Source organism: Clavelina lepadiformis, chromosome 2 (assembly GCF_947623445.1).
Source record: "Clavelina lepadiformis chromosome 2, kaClaLepa1.1, whole genome shotgun sequence".
Taxonomy (NCBI): domain Eukaryota; kingdom Metazoa; phylum Chordata; class Ascidiacea; order Aplousobranchia; family Clavelinidae; genus Clavelina; species Clavelina lepadiformis.
This window is the reverse complement of record NC_135241.1, coordinates 24,930,861-24,949,728: the sequence shown is the minus strand read 5'-3', so window position 1 is coordinate 24,949,728 and position 18,868 is coordinate 24,930,861. Positions and strand designations below refer to the sequence as shown.

The window sequence follows — 18,868 nt, the reverse complement described above, 5'->3', positions numbered from 1 at the left end:
TCAAATCAGTTCAATTTGACTTAAATGCATTGAACAGGTTTCATTCTTATGTAAGTTGTCAAGCACCAGGCTTTGCTGCTCACAGATACTTCCCATCTACTCATGTATCGAAGTAGAGAAGCAAAATGTTCTACAAAGAGTTCAACGACTTCTGGTAAAGTTGAATTTACTTTCGATGTGTTCTTGTATGTTCGACGTCGTTTTGAGAGAAAAATTTTGTTCGCTGGACAGTCTTTGGTTCATTTAACATAACCTGGTCGCTGTAATGACGTTGCAACAGAACATAATCTTACAAATCGTGAATTTTAGAAGTTTTTTTAAGTGATTTGATCGATATAGGTGAAGTGCTTCTACGTGCCACACTTGGGCTAGGTTTCTTATAGTTCTTCTACTTAACGTGATATTGTGATGTCTATGATTCATCGCTTGATTAATTTTTAAGTTCCCGTTTCGGTTCCTTGTTTAAAAATGACGTCAAGTTTCGCGTGTGTGCAGTAATTGTGACGTTTGCTTTATGATTTGCGTAAAAATCCGGATCCCGACCACAATGCCCTTGTTAACATCCAACCCAATTCAAGCGATGATATTTGAATAACTGAGCTGTGGTAGTTGCAGAATTTCTTGCCTTTGGGAAACTGCAGCATGACTTTTGACCCGGTGACGTTGTAGAACAATCGCTTCCTCTCGAGTCGCATTTTTTATTGTTGACTCGCAACTTTTGAAAATTTTATTTACATAAACTTTTGCCTGTCGCAACAAGCTTCGATTACTTGTTCATTTTGAAAGAGTTTCTTCTTTTTTTCAATTTCTCTACATTGGATACAGATATGACGTCATTCATTATGTGCTGATGAAAATTTAGGCAATTTGATGTAAGCCTGTGATCGGAATTCAGAACTGTTCACTTGCGCGTGAGCACTAATTAATTCGACCAATAATAACGAGCGGCGATTCATTGACTGTAGATAGAAATGCAAACTTAACCGCGTTTTGTAAACTGCGAGTGGTCAACTATGTTATATTGTGACAATGCACTTCTGTATTCATTGCGGTATCGTTGTTGCCAGAAGTGCAGCTTGTTGTCTTCATTGTATCGTGGTTGTTAGCTTTGGAATTTAGATTAAGCCTTGAAATCATCATTCGGGTTCTCCCCTATGACAATAGCTTTGTTTTGTCTTTCACTCATTATGTCGTATAGTTACGTCACAAACGCGCACTAGGGAAATGTGATATGACAACCTCTAATTAATTATCAATTCAATAAACAGGGACATTTAAATGAACGAAATGAACCAGGGAACTCTAAATGAAAACACGGATTGTGTTCCCAACTTCCATTGTAATCACGAAAGAACAATAAATAGAATGGAAATGTCGCCGAAGCTGGAAGTGAGCTGTAGTGAGATGACTAGAATAACTTGAATCTTCATTCCTACTGCCCACCTATTCTACGAAGCTAGAGCAACGATGAAATCTGTGTTTGTTGTTTTAATAATTTATGTTTGGATGTTTGGTGAGTGATTTTGCTTCAAACATTTTTGAATTTTGATTCATAAAACAGAAAGACAATGTAGGTTTTTACGAATCAGGTGTAACCTAGATGTTTATAGCCTAGGCCTCCATACTATGCATAGACTATCTTTAGTTAATGTTAGTTACGTTTCCAGTATGTGAGACTTAGCGTTTGTTTTAGAAGCGACTTCGAACTCCATCACAACGATTCCTCCCATAGATGACAGCGATGTTATTGCCAGTGGGGTTCAACCATTCATTGTATCTGCTGCGTTTAACAGAACTCCTTTTTCCGAGCACTGCCGATGGGACGATAACATGCCGTTTATAAATTTTTCCTTCTCTTCACCCTGCCAGTTTGTCGCTAACAGCGTAAAAGGCATCGAGATTGATTGCGATTATGACGCTGCTTCGTCTTGGGTGAGCACAAACCTGACTTTCTACAATCCACTACCAGTTGGACCCCTCACGATCTTCTTGCATTGTGACGGAAGGTCTGTTGTGGTTCTGGCACTGACAGTGGCAAGTAAGTGACGTTGTTGAGCGTAAACTGAGGCTGAAGTATTTCACATGGAAATGTTGAGCGTGCTTTGCTAAAAGTCTATAACTAACTCAGCTCAATTTGGCAGTTTGCGTAGAGCTCTGTCTCTTTTTAATGATGTATTGTTTTAGCTTGTGACGTGGATAGCAGTTCATATCCCGGCGTAGTAGTAAACTGTCCTGGTCCGTGTGGCTTCAACGCCACTGGCACGCTATCCTGCCAAGATGGTTACAAAGAAAATGAAAAAGAAGTGCATTGTCTTCTTAATGGGACATTTTCAGACAATCTCGAATGTCAACCAATTGGTTTGACTGGTCGTTTAATTGTAGTTGCTTACGTAAATGGCTTTGTTTGTTTCACATAATAGGAAGCCATAATCTGTTGTTACGTTTTCATACAAATACTAAACGTAGATTGGCACAAAATGGCATAGTTAGGAAGTTAGAACCCGCTTAAGGATATTGAGCAAGTAGCTACGATGTATCAAATGTATGGTTACAGTATTACAGTAACTTACATACAATTATGTTTTAGGTGATCCCCCGTCAGCAGGTTTGATTATCGGGATAAGCATTGGATGTCTTGCTTTAGTGATTGCTATAAGTGTAGCATTCTACTGTTTTATAGAAAAAAGTAAGTTAATTATTTTTAATTTACTTACAGCCAACATGGTGATAAACATTTTGGCAATATCTTTAATTTATCTTATCACTAATTGTCTGACTGAATTACGCATTACGTGTATTTGTAAGCAATAAATTATTATCGACAACTTTTTGTACTTAACTCTTATATGGTAGGTTTATTCTAGTTTATGTTTAATGGTGGATTTCACAAATGACATGTAGCCTATTGCCAACGTTATTGAGCACTCATAACATTACAATTTAATGCCAGTGTGGTTCTTCAAAAGCTTTTATATTGAAAGTGCAGTTATAATACAGTGATTTTAAAACAGAATAACTAAAACTACCACTTATAATTTAATTGAACGAGCTAATGCGCTCGGATAAGCGCGTACCAGACAATTTGTGGCTCTGACGTGAATTTAATGAACTGCTATGAAAAAGGTTTTTGTTATCAATTGATGTATTTTTGAAGTTTTATGCGAGTTTGGATTTGTTGTAGAAGCCTAGTATTTTGCTAAATTGCGATGCGTTATTTACGAGATTTAGTCCGTGGTCGCTTGCCAACAATTAATATTTCGCAGAACTAACCCAACTTCAACGAATTATTAAATTGCTTGCTTAAGCCAATGTTGTTAGAGATGTCTTTTAGTCTGGACTTTATAGATCTTTATGTTGATGCAGTTCAGAGGCGAATCAATCCTGCAGACGGCCAACATGGGGAGAGAAAAGACCATTCACATGTTGTTGCTCATCACAACGGTGAAGAGAAAGTTAAATTTGAGAAAAAAGAGAGAATTGGTGAACATCAAAGTGCAACGTGTTATTGCCGTATTGTTATTATTTGGTATTTAATTGTTTTTTGTTATTTTATTTCTTGTTCTGAAGCTGAATTATTGATTTGTCTTATTACAGCAATGGACGCGAACGCACTGGAAGGAAATGGCAAACTTCGGCTTCCTCCTTTACAAAAACCACCTCTACTTCCACCGGCCAACGCCATCGCGGTAAACTATAAATAATTCGTGTTCAATTAAAGGACCAGTGTCGACTTTTGTCGCCTTTAAAACGTGATTTGCAAACCAGGCCTACACCATATTTCACCATATATACACCATATTTCACCATATATACACCATATTTCACCATATATACACCATATTACGTATCCCAGTGCATCACTTGTTGTTAAAAAAAAACTGTGTAATTTCAATTTCTTGTGTAATTTCATTTTTAAATTATTGATCCAAAGTGTAGTTGATGTAACTAAAACCAAACTTTTGTCAAATTTTATGCTAAAGGGAAATTTACCAAACAATCAGCCACCTTCGCCAGGAATTCCCCCAAATGGCGGAGCTGAACCGAATGCACAAATCGCTCGGCAAGGTAAAGCCACTAGCCTTATTCTGGGGAAAATTGTTTCGAAAATATTTTTAAAGTTATGAGTATTAAGACTGACTACTATGAGCCTATATGTTAATGTTTATATGACAAGAATATTTAAAACAGTCAGACGCGCTGCTAACCTCGAATTTCAAAAAAGTTCACTCAAAACGCACAACAAATCTGAACACACTGAACAGTCTTAGGTCATCTAGGGAAAGTTTTACTTCGCATACCCTGATCTATGTTAATTGTCAAGTATATAGCCTAGGTTGGACTACAAAGGAGTACTTCATTAGGAATTTGCCGAGCTGTTAAAATAGTGAGATTAGTTGATAGCGTAGTTGATTCTATTTCTATCTAAGTGTGGCCTCGATCCAGGCAAAATCTAAAGAGAAGGTCGCGGGCGATCGAACATCACAGCCAGACTTCACCTTGAACCTGCTTTGATAAAAAATAATAAATACGTCAGAACAAACTCTCACAAACGCAATAAAAAGGCTTGTTTGATAAGGAAAAACACGAAAATTAACTTAAAAATTTTCAATCATTAAGTATCAAAACCCCGAAGAAGATCACGATAGACAAGCAAATGTAATCCACAAAATAATTGTCATTCTCTCCACACGCAACAGAGTGCGACGTTTCACGTTGGAAAGTTGCTTTAGATTGTTATTTTCACGCAGGGTTCAGCTCGGTTAATGCGGCTGAAACCGACAAAGCGTATTCACTAGAGCAAGATGATCAGACTAATGCAGGTAGGTTCATTAGCTCAATGTGATCACGGGGAACAAACTTGCTTGTGCTGGTTTAATCGTTGCCAGGAGTTTAGCAATTTTCTTCATTAATCATTTATGACACCAGTTATTTCAATTTAATGTATATGCTTACCTGGCGTCTACGCTTACTCATGTTTTTTAAAATTTACCACAATTGCTTTGCGTTGTAGACAAGATTTCTATCAAGATTTCAACGTCATCCAAATTACGTGCATTGCTCTTCACGTTTCTTAGTGCAGTGGAAATATTCCTTGCAATAGTAAATGAATGCATTTGATAGTTAGACCGACACAACACGCTTGGGACGCATACAACTTCATAAATCTGTTTTTATTTTTTTTAATAACCAATAAAAACAAAAAAACTAAGAATTTCGGAGGCTGATGTTTAGCATCAGCGAATTCAACGTCCTCACAGAGAAACGAACGTTTCCTCGTCTCATTGTATCCATCGCAAGCCAATAAATTACATTAATCTTTTGATCTATCATCACCCACTGGCACTTTACTCGTTCGACTTAAAATAATTTTTCCTTCATCTCTTTTCTATTTGTAGCCATATTGTCTTTTATCTCAGTGTTACGTTTAACAACTTTGCTGAACCCAATGACTTGCGTTACCTGCCATAGGTTATGATGCCAATGATGCGACCACCATGGTCCAAGATGGCGGACCTAACCAATCTTTCTCAACTTCTTCTTTAATTGTCGACCAAGATCTGCCCAGGACGTCGAGAGCAGGTACGAGACTTTTTAACATTGTTGTTTACCAATTTATCCATTTTTTCTCTCATCTTATGCTAATGTACACTTGGAGTACAATGATAAGCCAAAACCATCAGAAGATGTTTGCTTATAAAATAATAATAATTTAACAAATCTTTATTTTTGTGGTACTTTAAAAATTGAACTCTGACCAAGAAGCGATCGATTATTATTATATGACAGTAGATACGTGACTATACTGGCTGCGTTATTGTCTTAAGTGAGTTAGTTTGGTTAATTATTTATTTATTGATAATATCTAAAAAAGGCAAGTTTTTAGCATGATAACAAGCTTTGTCATAACTTTGGTTTAGAAGAATTAGACTGTTATTGTAAAACAGTTTTCAATCGAGTTGATGCTGATGATGCTGCGGTTGTTTATTCAATCATCAAAGAATCTGCTGGTGTACAAACAGCTCAAAATGATACTGGTAGGTTAAACTGCTCAGTGAGTGTATTGGAATAAGCTTTGATCGTGTTAATTTAGTGGTCGCTAGAAGCATAGACGTTTGGTCCATGAATACACCAATACGAAGTTACATATTTATGTTTAGTTAACTCAAAACATGCTAATCGCATAAGTTACTACCAATGCTATCGAAAGCTCCCATAGTAACGTTTCCAGCTGTGTTTGAGTGCATGACACATTTTCGACTGTTGCTTTAAGGAGTTTCAAACGAAGGCAATGTTGCTCGGACCGTCAATACGACTTCACTTGTAGCAGTTAATGTTCAGCCTAATCTTGGTAGGTTTTTGAAAACATTATCGAAAAAATCTTTATTTGTACTGTTTAGGTGATTACTAGACGTTTAACAACTTACTTCATTAATGAGAAGATTGTATTTTTGTTTAATTTACACGGGCACAGTACCACCGATAATATCAGCAGTTTTTAGAAATGTGCTCGGCTTAAGTAGCGTTTATTTGTGTTACATTTTAAGACTGTTTTTTTAAGTAGTTTCCAACAAACCTAATGCTGTTAAAGGCTTGAAAAAATCTTCACATGTGGAAGCAGGTACAATTATTGGAACACGCTTATTTGGTTATATTTTGTACAGGAGTATCTTACAAATAACATAGCCTACTGGTAATAAATAATGCTATCAATTGCTAACATAAAATAGTTTCAAGCAGTGGTTAGTTATATAGCATATTTTGAATTGTTATTTTTATGCAGTTTCCCAGAAAGATAATAAAACTGAATCCATCAAACTATCTACAGAGAAGCAAGCATATCAGACTGATGTTGGTATGTTCATCTGCTGTGAATCTTGTTGTATGTATCTATGACTTCGTTTATTTTGTAGTGACACTCGGAAGCATAGAACCTAACATTTCCTCTAAATCATCATCTGCTTCTTCAAAAGAACCTCAAGCTTTAGCCAGCACCACAGTAAAAGTAATATCCACAATATCGACATTTCTCGAGATTAAGCCTCATCGATTTATTAATATGGCGGTTTACTTGCAAAGTGTACAAATATGCTGATAGAAATAAATCTAACGTGCAATTTGATGTTTGTGTTTTTGGATTATTCATGTTGTTAGAATCTGAATCCAGAAGTTCATCCTCGAGTTGAAAAATCTGGTAGACGAAACGTCAAAGTCGGTCAGAAGCGGCAAAAGAGGAAAGGAAAACACACAAAGAAGAAGAAAAAGAAAACAACAATGAACAAGGTATAATTTCTTTTGACGGACCAGTGTAAGAAGAAATCAATGTAGCAATGTTTTAAGATAAAATCTCAAACAGCGTACAATCAATTTTCAGGTCACACCAGAACCTTAGGTTGTACCAACTTCATTTTGTTATGTGGAGCCAAAATATGAAGCCTGTGTTGTTACATCATCTTGTTGCGCTTGATACCAAGTGTAAGTGCTAACACTGGCCCGCGTGTCTATGGAGTGTATGCAGGACATCACTTTACACAGGCTACACACGTATTAATTATGTGTTTTGGTTTAAGAGCACACAACCATCTCTGACGAAGATAGCGAGTTCGGTTTTCGAAAATATGATATTTGTGTCGTTCTACACTTTTTTACAATGCCTCGCCCCATCATTGGATCTTTGCATGCTGTGGAGCTTTTATGTATTCTTACAATGTATTTGATAATGAGATTCTTTCTTGCACACTTGAATGTTCGTTTTGTTCTTTTCTGAAATAAAGACATATAAGAAATTCAGACCTTAGTGACTCACGATTCAAAGATGGGTTTATGAAGCTCGATAGGGACGAATGAATGAATCTTGTGCTATTTTTGATTTTAATTGTCTTTGATGTTTGTAAAAATAACTGGTGTTTCTCATATTAAAGAATATTGTTCCATCCTGTTAATGCAATGAATAGACCAGCAAACAGCACAACAATAGCAAATCAATATTACTGCATCGGCGTATGCTATAGGTTATGTGCTTTGAAACCTGTGGCCATCTCAAGTTGGACTTGTTGAAAAACTTAATTCACTGCTTTATTATTTGGTACTGCCTTAACCTTGCGCAACATTTTCGAACCTTCCCCAATTTCCATCACTGCGTTGGTCGCAATTTTCAACACTGATAAAACTTTACCAGTTAATTTTTGTTCAAGTTGTTATTGCAGGCATTGGTAATTCGAATCGCACTTGGTTATATGAATCGGAGATACGCTTGAGTAGTTACGCATGTGATAACTTGCGATTAATCATAAATGTTTTCGACTACCGCAAGGTGTCGAGCGAGAGTCAAATAAACTAAAAACCGTGGATATGAGAGTGGCCATGACACAGGAACGACCCGAGGCTCGCTCATATCTTGCAGGAGAAAACTGGGTCCTATTCTGTACAAACATTTCCACTGCAACGTATAAGTAAGTTGCTGCACTTCACAAAAATAAATGTTACACATATGATTGTACGTAGTACATAGATGAGCAAACTTACTGCATTGGTCATTTGAAGAAAATGAATTTCACAAAAGAATGCTCTTTTATCAATACAACGTCATTACAATTTACCACAAAATAAGATACGTAAAAAAGTGCATAATATGGTTTTATTGACGTAATACAGCAGGTCGGTCATACCGGTTCGAGTAGAGATAAGAAAACTCCAGCCGTAGTTGCGAGACGGAAGTCTGTGCGCCTTATAATTAATTAATGATTTTATTTATGCAGGGTGGTAGTTAGAGTTAGTTAAGGCAGTTTGGCGATGGCCGACGCGAGACTTTCTCCTTTTAACTCGAGATTGAAAACAACGAACAAGTCGAGATGACTAAGACTAAAGAAAATACAACGCCTTTATAGTTTCTGACAAAACAATTTTGGTGCACATGTTGATCTACGATTATCAGGCAAGTGATTTGTTTCAAGAAATCAATCCAACGTAAACGGAATAACAAAAACAGTTTTGCTACAAGCAGTAACTTTACCAACCAGCCTTAAACTTACCAGAATTTTTTCAAATTCGAAATCAAACGACGAACAACTTCAGTGTAATGTTGTCCGAGCGCTGTATTGAACTTAAAGCAATACTGGTAACTACGTCACAAAAGAAAGTATGCAGTATGACGTCACATGGCATGTATTGACTGCATAAAAACAATGGCTCTATAAATATCAGCTTGGCAACACAAAACGCCGTTTTCCGCATCTCCTGATCTCGGAACTACCGTTACTTACGTAATTTTCACGCCACAGTTCCTCATGAACAACAAAGAAACTTAAATTTTTTTAAACAAAAACCGGTACCTTGGTTAGCGGAAGATTTTACAAGAAATGCAAGTTGTTGGCAAACAAATGACGATAGAAAGGTTGTGAAAGGTACAAAAAGGTGACTGCTCATGAAGGGAGCAAATGAGATTTGTGACCTTGGTTTCTGACTAGATCACATGAAGCCATCAAACAAACATTTGTTCACAATAAAATAAACTGTTTCACGAAAATTAACCGAGGACTATTCATGCTTTTCTTTAAAAATCCAAATAAAAGAGAAAACATGAAATTGCAATGACGTGGATGACAACGATGACGTGCAAAGACAATTTCATGGAATTTGCAATGCCATGCAAAAGCATGCACCCATGGACAAAAAAATGCAATGATGTGGACACACTGGAACACACGCAACACGAGAATGCATTTACCAGCAAGCGTTTTGATTAGCTGGAGACCGACTAAGTCCATTATGTCGTCAATTCCATGATTTGTTGAGCAATGTAACATCGCTGCATTTCTGCAAGATTTAAACCACAGCGACAGTCCACAGTTTTTAAATTGTGTAATAAAGCAGCACAAGACATAATGCTTATAAACAAAGATACACAAGCACTTTTACAAGTACTCTAGCATTTTAGATGAACTTTTATATTGCAACGGCAAGACAGATACTGCACATCTTATCAAAGCAATGGAGTATGCATACTGTATATAACAAGTTGATTTAAGCGACATAAAAATGAATTGAAAAGCGCGACATAAAAATGATTGCTGAAGAAGTTTTCGACACGTAAATAACGTTTTTGTAAAAGTGAATCGCAAAATTACTTTTTCACAAAGATGTTATGTTATGATTGCAATAAGAAAGTGTAAATGTTAGTAAAACTATGGCAAATCTCACCATATTTGAAAACCTTCCCAAACCAAACGACGAAGGTATAGAGTATAGACCATATCAACTCGCAAGTGCCTAATTTGATAGAAATGCGATAATAACACACCTTCTGCTTTAAAACGCTAGAAGTACAAACAACACAAAAATCAAACACTAATTCAATTAGTAGTTTGAAAAATCTTTCACCAATTTTTCACTGTTAACTGTGCGGAGCAAATACTACAACAATGCTTACTCATACAAATCAATTATTATGTAACTATACAGAAAATAAAAACAGTTAGCAGCTAAACTTGAAGTCTATATATAAATTATGACATAACAACTATCTTCTTTATGTTGAGCTTTGCACAAACTTTTCAAAAATCGCTCAGAAATTTGTGACATGGCAAAAGTAAAAAGTAAAAACTAAAAAAATGTGTTGTTATATTACAAAATTATGAAAGATTAATGAAAATTTTTTCACTGAATTTAGCTTCTTAACCGCAAACACATCACTTGCTGTGAATGATGAGCCAAGCGAGCACTCATGCACATGATCACCATCTGTACAAATGTGAGCTTTTTATAATAAACAAAAATTTAATCACGTAACAATGGTAGTAAAGTTATAGCATAAAAAAGAACATGTAAATAAAACCGTGTAAATGAAACAAAGACAATGGTAATTAATAATTATCTTTATTTTAAGTCACTTTGAAAATATGTACGATTGTACGTACTTGCTGCATTCGTATTAGGTGGAGATGGGCCCCTTTTGTTCTAGCTTCTTTTCTTCTGTGTAATTTGCATCTATGTAAGCATTTTGCTTTTAGTCATCTTTAATCATCACCATCTTTCAGTCATTAATAAATACTGTGGCAGTAAACGAGATTATCCTTCAATGCTTGTAGATAAAGATTGATTCACCTTGGCCACAGAGGCTTTTGGTTTCTTTTTGCTTTTATCAACCTCAGCATAAGCGACTTCCACTTGATCTTCTGAGGATGATGCTTCATACAGAGGATTGATTCTCTCTTCTTTCGCTGATTGTTCTAAATCACAACATAAACGTTTCAACACACCAGCCACACACAACACAATCAATGACTTGAAATCAACAATTTACTTTTCTTCTTATTTTTATCCACTTCAGCATAGGCAGCTTCTGTTGGTTCAGGTTGGTCCGATGAACCATAAAGTGGGTTCAATGTTTCCTCTTTCTCTGATGAACCTGGAAGATATGATACTGAATGACCTCATATAAAATTAAAAATTAGACAACATATGTTGCTACAATATTGTACGAAATAAAAAGCAGAAAGAAATCGTGGAAAGTTTGAAGCTATTTCAACCTTTCTTTTTTTTCTTCTTCTTCTTGTCAACTTCAGCATAGGCAGCTTCAACTTGATCAGGAGATTCTGATGATCCATAAAGTGGATTTATTCTTTCTTCTTTTTCATTTAATCCTTATGAAATAGTTAATGTTTAGAAATTAATGAGCTTGATAATAATTAAAGGATAATGATGCTTAATCGAGTCTCTCAATAAACAACAGTTTTACAAAGTTTTGATATTTTTGTAATCAAATTCACTCAAAATCACCTTTTTTCTTCTTCTTCTTCTCAACTTCAGCATAAGCTTCTTCTATTGGGGCTGGTTGGTCTCCAGCTTCATATATTGGGTTCATTTTCTCCTTTTTTTCACTGGAACCTTCGATTGCATTAACACTATAACATACATTTTGTCCATGTATTTGACTTGAGCTATTAACACAAACCTTTCTTCTTGTGCTTAACATCAAATTGTACAGCAATAGGTTCATCTCTCGATATTGAAACTTCATTTCCACCGAGTCCATCATCTGCAGAGATGCAAATTTTGCTACAAATTTAATACTCTACATTAACTAGCATATAATAAAATAAACAGCAGGATATAGGATGGCTTGGGTTAACTATTCATCTTAATTTGTTCTGCACGAGCTTCGCAAGCTTGCTTCATGTGGTGTACTAAGAGATGCAGTAATAATAATACTCTACAATAATTGCAATCGTTTAACTTGATCATGGGAGATTTATATGATTTCAGTCAAACACTGAACAAGGCCAATTAACTATCAACGGAGAGATTTTTGTCATCTCTACAAAGAAACAAAAAAGATATAGATGCATGAATCTCCGTTAAATGCTAGATTTGAATGTGTCGCATGTCCATCTGCAAAAGTTTGACTATCAACGATTTTGTGATTACAGACATGTGAAATATTCATTTCAGTTTTGAACGCAGTGTGGACACAACCTGTATTGTGTATTTCCCATGAACACATCTTTGTTCGTGATGTCACTTACTAAAGGCAAAATTGCATAAATGTACTGTTAAAGTCATTAATAAAGAAACAGCTAATACTGTTATATATGAGTGAGAAGAAAATGGCCAAACTGTATGATGCCTTTAGATAAATAACATTCAACCCTTCAGCATTGACTCCTTCGGTCTTAAATATCAGACAAGGATTCTACACAATTGCTCTAGCCATGTATCTGCTCGCCCAAAAGTTTTATGGCCCGGTCAAGAAAGCATGCAGACTGCATATATTCTACAATTGCAACGATTAAAGGTCAAAGGCACTTTTTTATATTTGCTGCATAAATCGGTCATAACATTAAAAAAGTTGTTCATTTACTATGTAACAAGTTTTTCACATCGCCCTGATTTTTGTAAATATTTTGTATCATGATCAAAATCAATTATTATGGATTATTATTAACTGTACACTAATATAAAATGGTAACCATATAAAGGTAACCTATATTAATGTGAAATGAACACAAAAAGATATACCCTTGCTTTTCTTATTAGACCCTCTTCTACATTTACAAATGACACAAACTGCAACACATATGATGACCACAGCACCACCACAACCGATGCAAATGATTGCTCCTGTGGAGAGTCCAGGAGTAGGAGGAGGTCCATCAGCAACTATGATGTGGAAGATGATTTGGACATGATCAGGAAAAATATCCTTGTTTGAAGATTGCACAGTGAGCGTGTACGTTCCATTGTCTGAACTGATAACCTACAGCGAAATAAAGGTTTTTAACTGTTGAGATGATTTGCAAACAGCAGAATTTCTAAACAACTGAAGCATGTTTTCTGCTAAAACTCATAATTTAAGTTACTTGTGTTCTGCTGAATACAAAAGTTTGTTTATCACCAGGATTGGAATTAATGGTCATTGACTCATCATTTGCAACTGGCTGACCTAAGATAAAAAGCTGTATAGCTAATTAGATTTAATAATTTTACTAACAGTTATAGATAATATTCAAATAGATATTATATTAGCACTATGAATATAACTAAATCAAATCTAATGCAAATTAAGTCAATAAGTTTTAAAATACACGGCATAGTATTGTTATGTAAGTTAAACAAATCTTCTGAAGACAACTTTGACTAAATATACAAGTTTTGTCTTATTTGTCAAAATACTACATGCCTAACATTAAAACCATAAAGTATCTGCAAGTTACACATATAGTAGAATAACATACAACATACACACGTCTATGAACAACAAGCAACAATTTTACGATTTGGAATAATAAAGTTATTTGATAAAATATTTTAAATATCATTATCTTATGACTTTATCAGATCTTATGACAAAAGATTCTTAAATCTTTCGTCATTACTTGAATTGATTGGCAAGTCAACACTTATTTAGCAGGTGACTAAAATGTTAAAAATTTATGTTGAACAGATAGCCGATTGTGTAACAGTAACAGACACCATGAATAGTAGCCAGAGTACACACTACTACTACTTTGCAACTGTTTACAACAACGCATAGCATTACAATTGTGTAATGTTAAATCAAATCAGAACAGTTTAGCTGTGAGACATACATACAAACAGACATAAAGGGCAAATTTTATGAATTATCTCAGATAAATTTCACAGCAGATGCAAACAGATTAGTAAAAATTATATTGAAAAACATAAAAGATTCAAAAACAATACCCACGGCATGAAATATAAATTTTTTACAATATGAACTTGCTTAATTAATTCAAATTTTTACAATGCAAAGATTATGATAACTGCAAAGATAAGTAACTCTAAGTACAAAAGTTGTATTTTTTAAAGAATGGTTTTAGGTTACAGTAATAAAGAAAAAGTCAACTGCCAACTCCAAAATTAATCCTCAATAAAAAGGATTACTCATTAATGTACAACTTACCATTTTTAGTTAAGGACACAAACACAGAATTTGGATTTGAGAAAAATACAACGTTACTTTTTCCAGTTTGATTGGTATACCAAAGAAATGTCGGTGCCGTATTCTGTTTGGCAAAATCTAGAAAATGAATTTTAGAAAATTTTATTTGCACATGTCATATAAAATCAAATTTAAAAAGTTTATTGCACCTGTTGATATTCATAAAACTCACATAATACATCAATTTTATACTCTGATGATCTTCCGCTTGTAGGATAAAGATCAGTGTAAGGAGTGACAGCTTGACATGAGACTACTTTGTTGTTGTCATTTCTTTGCAATGAAAACAATATGAATTGGTCTCCCTTTGTAAATAAACATGAGCACCATGTAAAATAAACAGCATACATTTGTGCAGTACAAATATAAGCTAAATTTGTTGTTTCTTTGTAATGAAAATTTTTTGTTTCTTTGTAATGAAAACACAACAAAGGATTGTAATTTTTGTTTTGGTAACTTACTTTACTTAAATTATTAGTTCTTGCTCTCCTTAAGTTTTCTCCGCTAATATAGAATTGAGAAGTATTTCCAGCAGGAATGACATCGTTATAATTACAAGTCAGATTCAAATCATTGCCTTCAACCACGGTCAGTTTTTTGCCTTTAATTGAGCTGCTATTGAGGGTCACACTGGGTGCTGTATTGTTTAGTAAACTACAATTACCATACACCAAATATAAAACGTATACTAAATATATGCTACAGGAATATCAAGATTACTTGTAACAGTTGGCAGTGATTACCTACAACTGCCAATGTGTGAGTTGGTGAGCATATTTTAAGTCGTAACTTGTAATAATGGTACGGTATGGATAACATTATGGAATTTTCTATATTTGCAAGCTACAACTTAGTTCTTGCAGCTTAAAGCATTTTATGGATAGGATTTCTGCACTATTTTGATTTATTTTGTCTATGAATATCATGCTGCTGTTGTTATATACTGAACCATAGTTACGAATATCATACTTCTGTAATTTATTTAACAAAGTGCTAAGCCTTATAATAGTTACAGCTTCTTATCATGAGACAAAGCAATAGTGGGTAATAAACACAGCACGTTTTGCTACAAATTGCCCCCAACAGAGTTAAGACAACCAAATGATGCTAAAATCATGTCATCAAAAACACTTTAATCAGACAAAATATTACGAAGAACATTGCAAGTTTTTATCAATAAACTGATATGGAAACACAAACCTGTCCAACATTGCAGATTATCCTGACCACTCCATTCTGCTGAAGCCAGACACGTAGTGTCACTAGATGTCAGCGTTTTGCCATTTGAATAAAACAAGTCTCCTCCGTTAGAACAAGCAAACGTTCCTGGTGAGTTAAATATTCTGGAAGTTGCATCCACAATAACATCATATGGAAGTGAGACGTTACAATCTGTTGTTAATCATAGAAATTAAGCATGGTGATATTGATCAATTATTTAATTCAAAATTTAAGACGTTTGTATCATATGTATTTGAGTGTGAACTAGAGGTACCTACAAAAAAACTGATTGAACTGGCAACTGCTTTATTTGTTATAACTACAGTTTTTTTTCTGACTTCATACAGCATTGTACTTTCAACGTTCATTGGCCTACTCACTAACTATTCATGTGGTGATAAAGAAGTAAAAAGTGTGTTAAAAGTAGGGAAAATTAAATCATATTTTATAATACAACTTAACAAACATCTTTAGTTACATCAAGTGGCAATAAACTATAAGTAGTTTACGTATGTGTTTTGCATAAAGACAAAGATGTTGATGGTGGCAGTAAATGGGAATTTTATGATGCAAGTAAAAATGATAAAACATCTAAATCTGTTGTGTTACAACAAACAACACATCTGTTTTGAACAAGCTTCAGTGAAAGCTGTTGGAACATTAGCAGATGATATTGTTTGATAAAAGATGGGATTGATGTGTTGAGCAACATTTGCTTTAATATCAACATTTCATTTGTAAATCTTTGCGCTATGATGCATTTTTATTGCTATACAAGTATTTTATAGCTGTATTGACAAACTAGAGGTATTTATACAGAAAGTTTGAAGAATAAATGAGCATTAATGAATAAAAATATGTTTTTTTTTACTTTTTATGGTAAGATTCAAAGATTGCTTTTCAACACCAGCACCATACAGTTGGACCTCATAACCATCTTCTTCAGCCTTCAGCTGTGCAATGGTGAGTTGTGTGGTGAAGCTTGATGCTGACGTTGAAATTGCACTGATTGAAATAAGCACATTAAACCATTGAAGAATAACATCAAGCTGACATTTAATTTGAAAGTCTACTCCATTTGTATTTGTGTAACATTTGTAATATTACACAAATTTATCCAACATTTCAATTAGAGATTAATATAAGATTAGTGGATTAATCTGTTTTAAGTTAACGCAATTTAAAAGACAATCACTTAAATGACTGCAAGAAAATAGCATTAACTGCTGCACCATAAAATCACCTGACAGTTATTCGATTGAAGCCCTCATCAAGACCGCGAACATTAGGATATGGAGCATAACCTACTTGAGCAACCTGGGTCTGTAAAGTAAGTGGAAGTAATCACATAAGCAATAAACATAATATAAAAAAAGTACGGGATGCCACAAACGAATTAATTGAAAGTCAACTTGTTTTTGGCGAAAATTACTCATCCACAAATTTCTTTACCAATTTAATGGATTAATTTAACATATTTCATCCACAAAGTGAACACAGCTTCAAAATTTGGCAAACATAAAAACAGGTATAAACAGATAGCCATCAAACAACTCATAATAGCAAGTGTATACATATGTAAGTGAAACATTATATATATATTGTTTACAAGTAATTTGGTTGACTTCGCTTAACTCTAGGCAAAAAGGCAGTGAAACCATAAACCATGTAGGCTTATATTCATTTTTCACGTTCAGTTTTACAGGGAAAAAGCATTGCTATGCCATGTTAGCATTCAAATGGAACAAATAACATACAGACAAACAAAAGACCATGTTTAACTTTATGAATCATATACTCAGCTGTAACAATATTACAACTATTGAAGCTCAGATCCACAACATTAAGTTATTACAAAAGATATGTTCCACTGGCATAATGTATTGCATTATTGCCTAAACTCTAAGCAAATAGAACAAAGTGTTGCAACACAGGCTTGGCAAAGCGAAACAGCACAATAATCAAACATTAAAGCTGACATTGCAAGACAAATTCCTCTGGCTAACTGTACTAAAGCATTCTATTTACACCATTTATCAACAATCCTGACACTGTTTTCCTAATCGCGATAGATCTTTTTTTCAAACATATAGACATGGAACTCCAAGCCTTTAGGGATAAATTTAGTTTAGTTTTGTTAAATATTGTAATTTCAGGTTTAGAACTTTTATGCAAGTAAAAATGAACCATTTGGTATGCTCACATACTTTATTAAGCTTCCAGGAAAGTATCCAGGTTTCATTGTTTGAAATGGCCGATGATGATATCGTAGCTGTGGCAGTGATAACTACAGTGGAGTTGGTTGCCTGTATAGGGTGTGGTGTAGTGAGCGGGGATATGTATTGTCCTTGTATTATCACAGCAGTTTGTAGAAAAACTGTAAAATGAGTGTTACAACACCATTTAATGTATAGCTTAAACTTAAGAAACTTCCAACCAAGAACATTTCCCAAAATATTACAACTATGTATATTTTCGACTGCTTCCACGGAATCCATGTTTTCCGATGATACGATAATATTTTGAAAATTTAAAATATTAGGCCTACATTATGTTAGAATATTCACTATAGAAACATTAGCAAGTTAAAAATTTCAAATTTGTTTTCTATTGTTACCTGACGCAACCAAGACTACGCTACACATTTTCTTCAGTGGCAACATGAACTACTAATTTGAAACTTTTAGAAATCAAATCGCTAGAAACAATGTAGATTGCATTATCAGTAGTCATGTAACCTAAACTGTATATGATTTGACATTACGTTGTTTTAGATAATGTTTCAACTGCTCTTACGCATATATTACGTCATACTCACGTACTAACGCTCAAGATACGAGTTAAACCTTGAACCAATATAGTTTACCAAACAGCAACTGTGTATATTCTTGACATGAAATATAGAACTGTCTGCATCAAACTAACATCAGTCAAATTGACATAAGTTTAAAATGGAAACATTGAGTGATTATTGTAAACAAGATAAACAAAAATCAAATCATCACCAAACGTCATTTCCTTTCAAATAATTGCCGCAAATGATGTTTCGCGGTTAAACTTGGTGTGATGTAATAATCGTGAACAGGATACGAGCTTAATCAGCAGGTGGAGCGTGATTTGTAATCAGGAATATTCACTTAACCGCTTTGTGTCTATTTTACAATGCAGCTGAGATAGGGAACACACGTA

At 34.5% G+C, this 18,868-nt stretch overlaps 2 protein-coding genes across 11 annotated transcripts in view; one reads left to right on the top strand and one right to left on the bottom strand.

The window, feature by feature from the left end:
- The window catches only part of LOC143445802 (uncharacterized), a 51,332-nt gene extending 32,464 nt beyond the window's left edge, over window positions 1-18,868 (bottom strand). Inside the window, exons 1-13 of the mRNA XM_076945126.1 lie at window positions 18,297-18,868; window positions 17,887-18,056; window positions 16,923-17,002; window positions 16,551-16,684; window positions 15,659-15,850; window positions 14,920-15,095; window positions 14,631-14,763; window positions 14,420-14,536; window positions 13,356-13,438; window positions 13,015-13,252; window positions 11,951-12,034; window positions 11,776-11,883; window positions 11,526-11,639 (exon numbers count right to left, since the gene is read on the bottom strand). Coding sequence (XP_076801241.1) covers window positions 11,526-11,639; window positions 11,776-11,883; window positions 11,951-12,034; window positions 13,015-13,252; window positions 13,356-13,438; window positions 14,420-14,536; window positions 14,631-14,763; window positions 14,920-15,095; window positions 15,659-15,850; window positions 16,551-16,684; window positions 16,923-17,002; window positions 17,887-18,056; window positions 18,297-18,342 — 1,675 coding nt within the window. The 5' untranslated portion in view covers window positions 18,343-18,868. The remainder of the gene's footprint in view (window positions 1-11,525; window positions 11,640-11,775; window positions 11,884-11,950; window positions 12,035-13,014; window positions 13,253-13,355; window positions 13,439-14,419; window positions 14,537-14,630; window positions 14,764-14,919; window positions 15,096-15,658; window positions 15,851-16,550; window positions 16,685-16,922; window positions 17,003-17,886; window positions 18,057-18,296) is intronic.
- Window positions 1,376-8,123, top strand: LOC143447372 (uncharacterized). Of its 10 annotated transcripts, XR_013114085.1 has the most exons (17): window positions 1,376-1,513; window positions 1,694-2,038; window positions 2,185-2,367; window positions 2,588-2,686; window positions 3,364-3,480; window positions 3,595-3,686; window positions 3,981-4,065; window positions 4,749-4,820; window positions 5,470-5,580; window positions 5,919-6,035; window positions 6,272-6,349; window positions 6,560-6,619; window positions 6,782-6,853; window positions 6,912-7,003; window positions 7,153-7,281; window positions 7,373-7,473; window positions 7,569-8,123. XR_013114085.1 is itself a non-coding variant. In XM_076947440.1 (16 exons), exons 1-16 carry the CDS (start codon window positions 1,468-1,470, stop codon window positions 7,388-7,390), a joined length of 1,707 nt encoding a protein of 568 aa, XP_076803555.1. In that variant the 5' UTR covers window positions 1,376-1,467; the 3' UTR covers window positions 7,391-8,123. The 10 variants fall into 10 exon arrangements, 9 of the variants coding, with proteins under 9 accessions (XP_076803555.1, XP_076803556.1, XP_076803554.1 ...); XM_076947440.1 differs by having other exon boundaries at window positions 2,185-2,358; window positions 7,373-8,123; XM_076947441.1 differs by having other exon boundaries at window positions 5,946-6,035; window positions 7,373-8,123.